Source organism: Enoplosus armatus, chromosome 19, assembly GCF_043641665.1.
Source record: "Enoplosus armatus isolate fEnoArm2 chromosome 19, fEnoArm2.hap1, whole genome shotgun sequence".
Lineage (NCBI taxonomy): Eukaryota > Metazoa > Chordata > Actinopteri > Centrarchiformes > Enoplosidae > Enoplosus > Enoplosus armatus.
The window spans coordinates 18,293,729-18,306,008 of NC_092198.1; the positions used below are offsets into that span (position 1 = coordinate 18,293,729).

The 12,280-nt window shown below is 45.2% G+C and overlaps 1 protein-coding gene across 1 annotated transcript in view; it reads left to right on the top strand.

Annotated features, from left to right (window-relative positions):
• The first annotated feature begins 9,200 nt into the window (after positions 1–9,200).
• Positions 9,201–12,280, top strand: part of map3k5 (mitogen-activated protein kinase kinase kinase 5) — a 59,721-nt gene continuing 56,641 nt past the window's right edge. Inside the window, exon 1 of the mRNA XM_070925353.1 lies at positions 9,201–10,093. Coding sequence (XP_070781454.1) covers positions 9,640–10,093 — 454 coding nt within the window. The 5' untranslated portion in view covers positions 9,201–9,639. The remainder of the gene's footprint in view (positions 10,094–12,280) is intronic.

The following is a 12,280-nucleotide window of genomic DNA, read 5'->3' on the forward strand; positions in this document are numbered from 1 at the left end:
CTTTTAAACCCACATGTATGAACATAATCCATAAATCTCCATGCATACATCCCGAAACACACAATACCACATTCACGTAAAAAAAGGACCACCTTCTACTGCTTTGCACACACATTGACTGACTCTATATCATTCTCACACACACACACACACACACAGTCGTCAGTCTTAACACAGACAGGCATTCAGTTTGACAGAGTAATTATGACGTCCCACTCTGAAGGAGCCCTGGGCTGAAAGGTGAGAGTTATCGATCCCACACAGGAGGAAATTTATCAATGTCCAAACGCTCAGCTCTGACAGGAACCCAATCCACTTAGAGCGCAATGTTCAAACTGTTCAGGTCGGCTCAGAAAACACACCTCTGGTCTCTTCAGAGGAGGAGCGGCCGGCTGGGATGAAGGCCGGGTGGAGGGGGGGCGGGGGGGGGGGGGGGGGGGGGGGTCAGGGGGTGACGTCGGATCACCAGACACAGTTACTACAAGAGTTACTTGCCGGTTTTACAACAAGTTCTCCAAATTAAACGGCAAGATACGTCTTTTTCTGATCTGACAGGACAACATCACTTTGCGACTGTTGAACAAATAATCTGTTTGGTTTAGGCGCAAAAACTACTTGGTTAGGTTTGGGGAAAGATCAGGGTTTGGGTTGAAAGAAGGACTTCATGTAAGTCGAGATGAAATTCCCTTTTAACCCTTTTAGATCACCCCCCCGGTCATATTGTGCACCTTATCTAACAATATATGCCAACAAAAATGACAAAAAGTACATTTCTTTGTATTCTTAAAACAAAATCCAATTCACGTTTTCTTCCTTCAAAACAAAAGACGACGTGTGCTGACACGAGCTTGAACCAACCAATTTCAACCGATGATATCACGGCATCACATTTTAGCGGCACAGAGCTAACATTCATTAGTAGCAACTAGCTAGCAGCAGCATGGCACGTGGGTCCGATCCCGTTTCGATCCTTGGAAATACGTCACGATAGGGACGTTAGATAGTCTCGAAGTGCCTTCAAGGTTAGGGGAACTTTGTTGTCATGGTCACAATAATAAAACACTTGGTTGTCGAGTGATCGTGGTCATGCTTACTGAATAAACACGTTGTATGTTGGTTGGAAACAAACCTCTGCGTAAAAAGGCAGATGTTCTGTTGAACCACTCACCCACCCGGACCTCCTCCCTACGTGGACTTTGTCGCCCTTTAATGCCGCCACCGGATTCCACCTTTGCTCCCGTCGCTCCCGTACTGCGGCCACTGGAGTGTCATCTGCTGCACCACGATCAGTGCAGGAGTACCACCACTGGAGAAGATCAAACTAAATGCACCACAAACAGCAGCTAAAGATTTAGCTCTTAATCAGTTGTGTCTCATTTGTACACTCCAGGTCCCAGTTATAAGTTCACTATACTATAAGAACTGAAATTTATGGAGTGTAGTTTTGGATTGTCAGATTTGGTGGTCAGTCAGTTCAAAAAGTGGAATTCTTATTATATGTAAATAATCAAGGGATGTTTATGTAATCCCACAGACTAAATTTCTGTTTTAATGTAATGAATTTAAAATCATTAGTTTCCTGTATGCGTGTGTGTGTGTGTGTGTGTTGCCCACAGTCTGAGCTCTGGCTTTGCTCTAAGTGCTGTTATACTGTCAAAATATTTAGACTGCTCTCAGAAACTCCCTGCACTCACGTTGGTTGGAGTCAGTAACATTTATCTTTGACTGACAGATCAAGGCATTAAAGTGTGGCTTACCGCAGCTTGAGCAGCAAAGATTTTGATAGCAAGCTTGTAACAGACTGGAATTCTTACAGCGGGAATGCTGTCTCCTGTTGTAGATAGTGAAGCTCGGAACTGGGGGGAGCGTATCGTACCCCACAGAAACAAAGCCGATGTTTTAGGGAATGTTTGGCGTAAAAATGTAAATAACGTAACAGTGTTACGGTGTTGCTAATTGGTTTCCTTGGTCTGCAGCTTCTCTGTGGTCCGACAACGTGCAGAAAACTTCCAGGTTCCAGAAGTAAGAAACATGGCCTCTGATCCCATGAAGGAAAACCAACTCAAAATCACATTTACGTTTATGTTACATAACCACATAACTTTGTCTTCGTCTTTGTTGAGAAAGGGTTTGCAGCGTTTTAAAACCTGCTGTGATAGCATCCTTTATTTCTGTCATATATTTAATATTACATTACAGGCCTGAGCAGCATGTGCTAGATGTTTTAGACTGCAGAGAAAACAGTTAAAAAGTGTAAAGGTGTGGCATGTTAAGAGTGTGTGGGGATATCGTGGACGTGCATTACACCACGCAGGAAAAAACTTAATGAGAGTTTTGTGAATGCAGAAAGTTTCTGTCTGCTGATGAAGATCGTGTGATATGACTGAAAGCTCCAGAACAGCGTCTATGTCTTAGATATGGGTAGTACAGGTAGTTTTGTGCTGAAGAGGAGCGCTGGTGTAAACAGTTTCAGAGTAATAAGCTTGAAATCCTTTAGCTTCTCCATGTTTGACTACTGCAAACATTGGGACATGACCACCCTGTTTTGGTGATAATTATCATTGTATTATTATTATTATTATAACATTTTCCGTGATGACTCATTTGACCCAGGTATTTTCATTTCCATGTAGGAGGGAGGCGCTATAATTTCAGACCACATCAGAAAGGATTCAAAGGGGCTATTTATTTCCTTGAAACCATTATAGCAATTTTCTGGATCATAAAGAAACAGATCGCTCCCTCCATTTATAGTAGTTTGGTCAATATTTCTGTCAGAAGACTGCTTTCAAAATGAGATTGTCACGACTAAAACGTCAGCGAAAAAGTGCGGTGACAAATACATCCATTAGGGACGTGTGTGTGTGTGTGTGTGTGTGTGTGTGTGTGAACCCTCTGTTTTAAAGTTTTGATCCTATGCACCATGAGGGGGGAAAACACACACACAGCGCTCTTTGTGTGTGTGTGTGTGTGTGTGTGTGTGTGTGTGTGTTCTATTTGACTTCCCACTCATCAACTCCACCATCATACTAACTGAGCACCTGTGGACATCTGCCTACAGCCCGAGGTGATGTCCACACCTTCATTTTTCTCAGACAATGAGTGGAATCATTTCCCCCCTCGCACTGACCTCTCCATCATTATTGACACAGAATTATTGATCAGGACCCCGGCCGGTAAATTACAACCTATTAGTCAAACTCTCCCCCCCCCCCCCCAGTTTTGAAAAAACCAGAGAGAGGAAAGGTTGATAAAGTGAGATTATGGAGACGCCACACGATCTGCGTCGCTGACTGGTATTATATATATATATATATATATATATATATATATATATTCTGGAAATGTTCTCCCGTTGCGGGCGTTTATAAGGTGAATGCAGATTAAACCGCAGACAAACTCGCACTCGCCCAGCCCATTCCTCAAGATGCTGCCGCCACGGAATCAACATTAGTTCAAGGAAGCCGAGGTTCCAGGTGAAATCTACAACATTGAAGTTAGAGAGCACACCAGCTGCCTCACTTAATTTTTTTTTTTTTTCCTTTTTCTTTTTTCTTTTTTTCTGATGTTTTGCCCCGAGCCTATCCTACTAAAGAGAAGTAATTTGGCTTATCTTATCCCAGACACCTAGCAGCTGCTTTTTATTCTTTTTTGTGAGGTCTTTTTTCTCATTTAGTCCAACAAAGATTGTCCTCATAGATTGACCTTCTCTGTGCCTGCAGGCCGTTGCCCTCATGCCAGTAACTAGATAACACACTCTATCAGAGATTTGAGAAAATCATTGGGAAAGCAGTGGGGCTGATAGTGGCATCAATCCTAACCTGACACCAGGCTGGGTCAACCATTTATCTCTCCACACCGCCTCTGGTCACAACAGCGGCCATCTTGCTCTGCTACATCCTTCTTTAATAACCTTGGCCACGTCTCTTTGCAGACTGAGAGGATAAGACGCCACGGCACTCCTAGCGCCTCGCCTGATCGCCGCCGCTTTGTTTGCATTTTAACCCGTGAAAATCGCATTCAAAGACGCTTAGCGCGCGTGTTTCAGATCAACGGAGACGCTCCGACGCAAGCCAAGGCAGACGCACACAAACAAGATGTGTCTAACAAGAGGGCCAAAGCTCCCAAACTCGTTAGCGTAGGAGTTAATGGTGACTGCACTGTCATTAATTCCCCATGGTGTTTGACTTAAATGCTTCTATATTGGTGGAGTGAGAGATTCCCAGAGGCCTCCTAGCGCTGAGATCATTGTTTTTCACTTACTAACAATGAACTTATGATCAGAGCGCTGCAAGGCTTTTCAAAAAATGCCCCGCAGGATCATTACAGACCATGCGTGTGTGTGTGTGTGTGTGTGTGTGTGTGTGTGCGTGCGTGTGTTTGATGACAATGAGGCCGGCAGAGCAGCAGTGTGTCCGAGGCTCATCTCGGTGCTCTGTGGCGCAGCCAGGATGCGAGTGGAGGTTAAATGGGGCGTCATCAATCTCAATGAAGTGCAATTATTTTCTCACTTATTAATCATTGCGGGCTAATAGCTAGTGGCAACGCTGGGCCCGCCATTTGTCAAACTTAGCAGATTTCTGTAATTTTGTTTCCCCGTTTCCCTCTAATGTTTGTGTAGACTTTGGCAGATATCTATGGAGGGCTGCAATAAGTCTGTGCCTCCAAGTATCTATCTCCTACCTGCACGGCAGAACTAACTGAACTTCTCGCTGTTTCTCCATGTGAGTGATTCCCTCCATTTCAGAGCTGAGTGACTATTTCATGGTCTGTGGCAGAGCAGAATGGAAAGCGTTATTTGCAGGGTGCAGCATGGACGGCCTATTGATGGTTAACTACGCTCAAACCCTAACAAACTTCACCCATTACTCCACACTGCAGCTTGTTTGTGTGTGACTATAAAGTGCGCGTGCGTTTACATGTCATTAGACTTTGTATACAGGGACGGAAAGGACCAAAACATTTTACAGACTGAGCAATGCACCGCAACAGCAGCGCTATTTGGCGCTTGACATTTATGAGAAAGGTCATTTTGTGCACTTTTATCGAACAACATCCAGTTGGAACGATGCCTGATCACGTCATGATTAAAGAGCGATTTACTACCAGGCTCCAAAAGCAGCGCTTCGCTTCACGTCTTGCTTGAAAGTTTCCAGAGATTACTGGAGTCCATTAAAGCCGAGATTCAGCTGCTGTTATACAACACAAATCCATATTTCTGTATTAACAATGGCTCAAATGAGGGGCCCGTTCATAGTGACGAACCCACCGAGAATTATCACCCGACTTTGCAGCCCCCCCCCCCCCCCCTCATCTGAGCATCTTTCAGCTCATTGTTTTGGTGAAACAACGTTCACCAGCCTCATTTCCAGCCGCAGCCGGCAGCTTAGCCATGAAGCTCTGATAAACCCACCGCACTGTGCGCTACAGAGAAAAGTCACGGGGCTAGCTTTTCAACATTTAGCAGCTAAAGAGCTGCTTGTTTTCCTCAGGAGTTGGTAGAGACCCAAACAGAGCTAAAAGCGGAGCGAAGATTGGACTGAAAAATGACTCCAAATGAATGCTAATGCTGCCCTGTGTTTGCTGTATCTGTCAACGATATAGATTCACTCGAGGACAAGTATTAGATACTCGACACAGCTTGAGGACTTCCATTTTATGCTACTTATACATCTTCTTCTCTAAATATTAGAGGCAAATATTGTACTTTTTACCCCTGAAAGCTATAGTTAAATAGCTATTTGCTGATCCAACGAGGCCCATATGAAGGAATACAGTTATGTCAGTTTAAGTCAATACGTCAGACAAAACACAACGCAAACATCTAAAATAGTGCTTCAAAAGAAATTACCTGAGTATATTACTCGGAGTGCATTAGTGCGTTGAGTTTGTAGTTACATTATGATTCCTATTTTACATTACATGTCGGTGGTGGAGGAGGCTCTCAGATCTTTTTCTTCAGTAAAAATAGCAGTACCACAGTGTAAAAATACTCTGTCACAAGTAAGAGGCAAAATGTTACTTAAGTAAAAGCACAAAAGTAAAGGTGGACCTGATTTCAACGGATTACCGGGCATCTTACAGTAATCTATTATAAGAATGTGATTTTGCATTCATAATCTGAATCTGCAAAATAACCAGAAACTGAAGCTGTCAGATAAATGTAGTGGAGTAAAGTACAGATACTTTAAGTACGTTTTGCTCCACACTGTTCCTGTAATACCATGAATATGAAACACCCTGGATGGCAAGCTTCAGGAGAAAGTCTGCCCGCCTGCAGCCAGAAACTTTCTGAGGCTCGGCTGCAGGATGCGGAGGCTCAGCAGCTCAGCGGCTCTGTGTGCCAGATGTGTCGAGCAGTGTCGGCCGGAAGAGGCAAGACGGCTGTTGGTGTGGCTGTTCTCCCGTTATCGCTCTACTGTTTGCGTGTCTTAATTGTTTCTTATTACTGCAATAAAGTCTAAAATGTTCATCTCTCAGCAGCATTTTGTTCATCACTATATGCGTGCATGTCAGGAGTGTGTGTGTGTGTGTGTGTGTGTGTGTGTGTGTGTGTGAGTGAGAAAGAGCAAAAGTGAAAGTAAGATGTGAATAAAATGTTGATTTTCATATAAAAATGTAAATGTTCTTTGTACTCAATAACGTGTAATTTGACTCACAGTAATGTGACCCCAACAGTCACAGCACTTGATGTGAGTGTCAATAAGAGACACAGCGATGCATAAATAGTTTGGCGGTGATTATCTGTAATTTGCCCACAGCTAAAGGACGGGGAGCAGACAGATGTGTTTCGAGGCAGTGGAATAACGCAGCCCTGTGGAGGTGTTTGGCTTGGCAGCCTCGTCATTGAGAGCTGCTGCTGCTGCTGCTGAAGACTGCTGAGTGAAAGTTCATGGATGAATGTGTGGTCAACGTGGGACATCTAGTGGCAAACAAGGGAACAGGCTCTCTGCTAATCTATTGATTGGTTTATTAGTCTTTTTTTCTTTTTTTTTTCTCTTTTATTTTAACCTTTATTCAACCACATTAATGTTTTCTCCGAAGGTTGGAATTGTTGTAGAACACGATCCAGTTTTACGTCCGGTCTACCAGGAGCTCAACAGGATCCACTTATATTAACTCATGTTTGTCTTCCCTCAAGTACTGGAAGGTTTACTTAATTAAACATGTGTCAATTAAAGCAAGACAGACATAAAAAAAAAAATAACCTACAATATCAAACAACAAACAGCACAAGGACAAATATTGTCCATTATACACAGTGGCTGTATTATTCTCTATTGCAGCTATGTATAGTGGAGCATAATGGAAGATCTGACATATAGCTGTGATGTATCACCACTAGCTATATGTAGCACAGTGAGGCCACTCCACACTACAGCTCATAGCAGCGACAGATGGGTGAATTACAATGAACAAAGGCAGACTTCTGCTTTGGACTATTAAAAGTAATCTTTGCAAACGTTGTGTTTTGAACAATGCTGCAGGTTGTGGTTTGCACAGATGAGCACATGAACGTTGACTGAAATGAAATGTGACGTTGTGGCGATGAAATGCAATTCCTCGATCATTATTGTGCTGTTGTTGTTTTGGTTTATTCTCATTCGTTGTCATTTACTTTATATGTGTTTACTTTCTGTCTTATTCCTGCCCAGCGCTTCTTTAAATGGTGCCATATAAATAAACATTGACCTTGAAATGTCTTTGGGAGCCACACGATGAGCTCTTTGGCTCTTTGGCTCTGCCTGCACATCTCTTGTGCTTTAACCTGTCATAATTGTTTTATCTGTTCATATCACAGTTCATATCCTCGTTTATCCTTAAGAATAAACAAAGTGGCTGCTAATGCTTAACTAGTTTGCTTATAACTATTAACATATTTTCGGACACATTTTTGGATGGATTCATTCTCCACACACAGACAAGCTGTCGGCATGGCGCCCTCATGGTGACCTGTTTAACGCTGGCCTCACTTGAAGTACGGGCAAGTAGCTTTAAAATGACACACACTGACAAAAACAAGTGGGAGATGGGAAAAAGATTCAATGTACAGCGCTTAACAAATGTATTAGACCACCTGTCGTAAAAATGAGAAAACACAAATATTTTAGAAATCTGTCAGAAACTTGTCTCAAACTAAGAATTATATTGTTATTTATTACGCAAATAACAAACTGGAACAACTAAATAGTCCTTATTCACATATATTAACCAGAAATCTTAATATTCTGTACGACCTCCTTTGGCCCTGATAACAGCTTGCATTCTTTGCAACCACTAAAACAAATGTTTCTGTTCAGGAATGCAAGTAAATAACAACAACAATAATAATGTGCTTTGCTATTTTATTCTGCTTTTTAATTAATAATCATATTTGAGCATTAAAGAGATCATCTTGATTAAAGAGCTTGGCTTGCACAGACTGGTGGATTGTTCATTTAGGGCAGCGGGGGCAAACACCTTACACCGGGTGGTGGTCTAATACATTTGTTAAGCACTGTACACCCCCCTGTACCAACAGGCTACACAGTACGGTCTTTGTTTGTCCCCCCCCCCCTCATGCGCTGACCTGTGATATCAAGTCCTTACCACAAGAGGTCCTCATTGTAACAGGAGAGGAAAAGGAGCGGGGGCCGCCAGGTTACAACAGGTGACAGCTCACACAGCAGCTTCTGTATGCTTTCTGCAGCTCAGATTGTTGCCTGAGACCTCAGCTGACTGACTGTCGCCCTTCCACACGTTCTTTGCAGTCTGTTTGAGTTGGGGGGGGGGGGGGGGGGGGGCAACAATGCAATTAGGGTGCAACATTGTGAAATGCTTCCAGCTCGCAGCTGTTCGTTGCGGAGATTAATGTTTGTCTGGAAGTTTCCCTCCTTTCACCTGCTGCCGACGTGTTCAGCACATCAGCTGATTCTCAGATGGCCTAACTCCTTCTGACGCGTCACAGCTAATGAAATACTGCACGTTGAAATCTTATTATTATCATTATTGTTGTTGTTGTTGTTGTTGCTGTTTTGAGCGAACTGCTCCTTTCCTGAACCACTCCACATATGGCCATCGTGTCTCCGCCCAGCTCCACCAGGCTCCCGCTGGTGTCTCTCCGCCCAGTGCGTGAGTCTGGACTGGAAGATAACAGTGGAAACTGGGCAGGGTCCGCCTGCACATGAAAGCAGCCTCGATGCGTACGCAGTGTCGCCTTCTCTCCAGAGAGACGAGCTGCGCTTAACTTCGACCCGGCGCGACACTCCGGGCTCCCGCGGGCGTCGCGGCGCGGATGCCGGCGGCGTTGCTCAACTTTGGGAAGTGTGTGGATGTCGCTGTGAGAGCCGAGGGGGACTGCGCTTTCTCTCCCCGGAACAGCGTCGTGACTTCGGCCGACCCGCGGTGTCTCCATCGGCGTTATCGGGTGTTTGTGTGAGCGCGCAGTCGACGGTAAACATGCAGCACGATGTGCAGTTGCGGCTCTGCCTCTAACGGACGGTTCGCCGGTGTTGAAACGGAGCGAGGTTGCACGTCGTGCCTGCGCAGAGGCTCCGTGAGCAACCGCCGCGCGTAACGCTGGCTCTCCATGGAGGACTGGCGGAGAAGCCGCTCATCGCAACCCACACTTTAAAGACAGTGAGTGACACTTGAAACAAGATGAGTCAAGAGCAGGACGGGATATCCTTACCGGTGCCGTGCTTCGGTGCTTGTCCCGTCAGAGAGATCCTCGGCGGTGAAAGCACGAGCAGCAACGGCGGCGGCGGAGGAGGAGGAGGAGGAGGTGGAGGAGGTGGAGGTGCCTCCGGGATCCCCGCAGCTGGGACTTTCTGGCAAGACTCGGTGGTCGGCGGCGTGGGCCTCAGCCCGACCGCCGGGGGCTTTCCTATGGACGGCGGGGGCTTGCTCTCCACCGGGAAGTCGTGCAAAAGCAGGCCGGTGACGGTGGCCTATGTGGTGAACGGAGAGGCGAGCCAGCAGAACAACGCGGAGAGCATGGCCCTGCAGTGTCTGAAGGACGCCTGCGACACGGCGGGCAGCAAGCTGGAGACGGTGAACTTTGGCAAACTGGACTTTGGGGAGACCACGGTGCTGGACCGCTTCTACAATGCAGGTGAGTCAAGCGCAGGAAGCCTCCACAGCTGCCTCCGTGAGTGAAACCCAGCAATACAGATGGCTGACGGGACGTAACTATTTAGTGAGAACTCATTCTAGATGTCAATAAGAAATCTTGATCCGATACGCGGCCTGTTTTTGGGACTCTTAGATCAATCCTCGGTCTTTGCCCTCCTTTTATAATGATAAAACTACAAGCTCGATAGTTCTTAGTGAGAGTCAGCCGGTGCTCACTCACTTCATGATGGCATGGCGCAGGAATGCTCACCTCTCTCCCGAACTCTACCTCCGGGGGTCAAAGGTCACCCCGCTCTCTTGGAAGCTGGAAGCTGTTTGCCCCCCCCCCCCCCCCCCCAGGACAAGTTGCCTCAAACACAACACGCAGCTCTCTGCATGTCGGGGCTTGAGGCTGCGTGCTTGCCTTCATGTCCCAGTTATTTCCACACTGCACTGAGCTGAAAAGCTGGAAGCCATTGAGCAAAAGAGCATCATTGGAGGTTGGTTAATGTGCTCCACCAATGTGCTCCCCCCCACACACACACACACACACACACACACACACACACGCATGCATAGTTTTCCCCTTCCATTGTGCGCCTCCAGTATTGTGCCGGAGTGTCATGGGTTGAGCCATGAGGCCGGACTTTCCACTTGATCCCTCTGGCTGAAAGCACCCCCCCCACCACCACCACTTATTCATACCGTGTAGTAGTTGGCTCCTAATCTTACTGGAAATGTTCAGTTGTATAATAAACACTGAAAAAAGGAAACTCTTTGGATAGCAGGCCTTTCAGGGGCCGTGGCCAAATAAAGAGCAGCTGTAATGTACGGGGCCCGGCCGGCGCGTCGAGGCGCCGGGAACAGCAGCCAGTGTTTGAGTTTCACTCTGATATTTGGTATCAGGGTTTGTTCTGCAGATGCTGCAGAAATCAAACTACACAGCCAAGATGAATGACTGCCGCTAAGAACCACAAAGCCTCTCAAAGAACAACACCTGAGCGAGTACCAGAATATAAGTGTCAAGGATACAGCTGGGAGCTAGAAACTCTAGGTAGCAGCTCTAGTAGAAATACAACTTTATTAGCACAGTGATAAAAAAACGATAACAATTTACCTGAGAGGACGTTTATCCAAAGGGTTTACGCCATGGATGAAAATGCGAAACCTTTTGGTCTAATTTGTCTTCTGAAGGCATTAAAACACATTCACAACAACAGAAATCATTTTGACAGGCACAGAATTTCCCAGGAAGCCTGGCTTTTGTGATTTGGAGTTCAAATGACGTCCGGGTTGTAACTTGGGCTAAAGTTGGTCAAAAGTTGGCTAAAGTATTGTTTCAGCAGCATTTGAATGACTGTATATCAGACCTGCTTTAAACTGAAATATAACCGCCTGTTGAAATAATGTTCGTGTAAGTCACCCGTCACAAAGGGTTTATAAGCTAAGAACTGTGCGGTTGCCAGGTTTGTGAACAATCTCTCTGGCTGCTGAGTCATTTGTTAGGTCGTTAATAAGAGGCAGAGCGTTTCTCACTTTCTAGTGAACCATCTAGTGCGCGGCCATAAATGTAAGTAACCATTAATAAATGGTAATAAAAAGGTCAAACAGCGGGTCGGCTTCATGACAAATGTGAGAAGCTAAACAGACAAAGTTAATATGATGCTTGAAGACGACAAACAGCTGCTACTACCTGATGCTTGTCCAGAGGTTGTTCTCATGAATGGCTTATAACTGCGCTGTAAAGATCTTTTCAAGTGGAACCTATATTATTTAACGTAGACGTCACTGTTCAACCGAATTTAGTCCAGTTTACCGCGTAAACAATTAACCAGTTGGCCGATAAACGGAACTATTTCGATGAATAGGTTTAGTCCTTTTTCCAGCAAAGATGTCAAACATTCTTTAGTTTCAGCTTCTCAAATGTAAAGATTCTCTGTTTTTTTTTTCTCTGTCGTATATGACAGCACATTGAATATCTTTGGTTTAGGACTGTCTGCTGCACAACACAAGCAGTATGAAGACGTCATGGTGGGCTCTGGGAAATTGTAATGGGGCATTTGTCACTTGTTTTTGACATTTGACAGACTGATTGAGAAAAGAAAAGTGGCGGACTAATCGAGAATGAAACTAAAGATGAGTTTGCAGCCAGTTTTAACCTAGATGCCTCAACATCTTTTGACCTCCA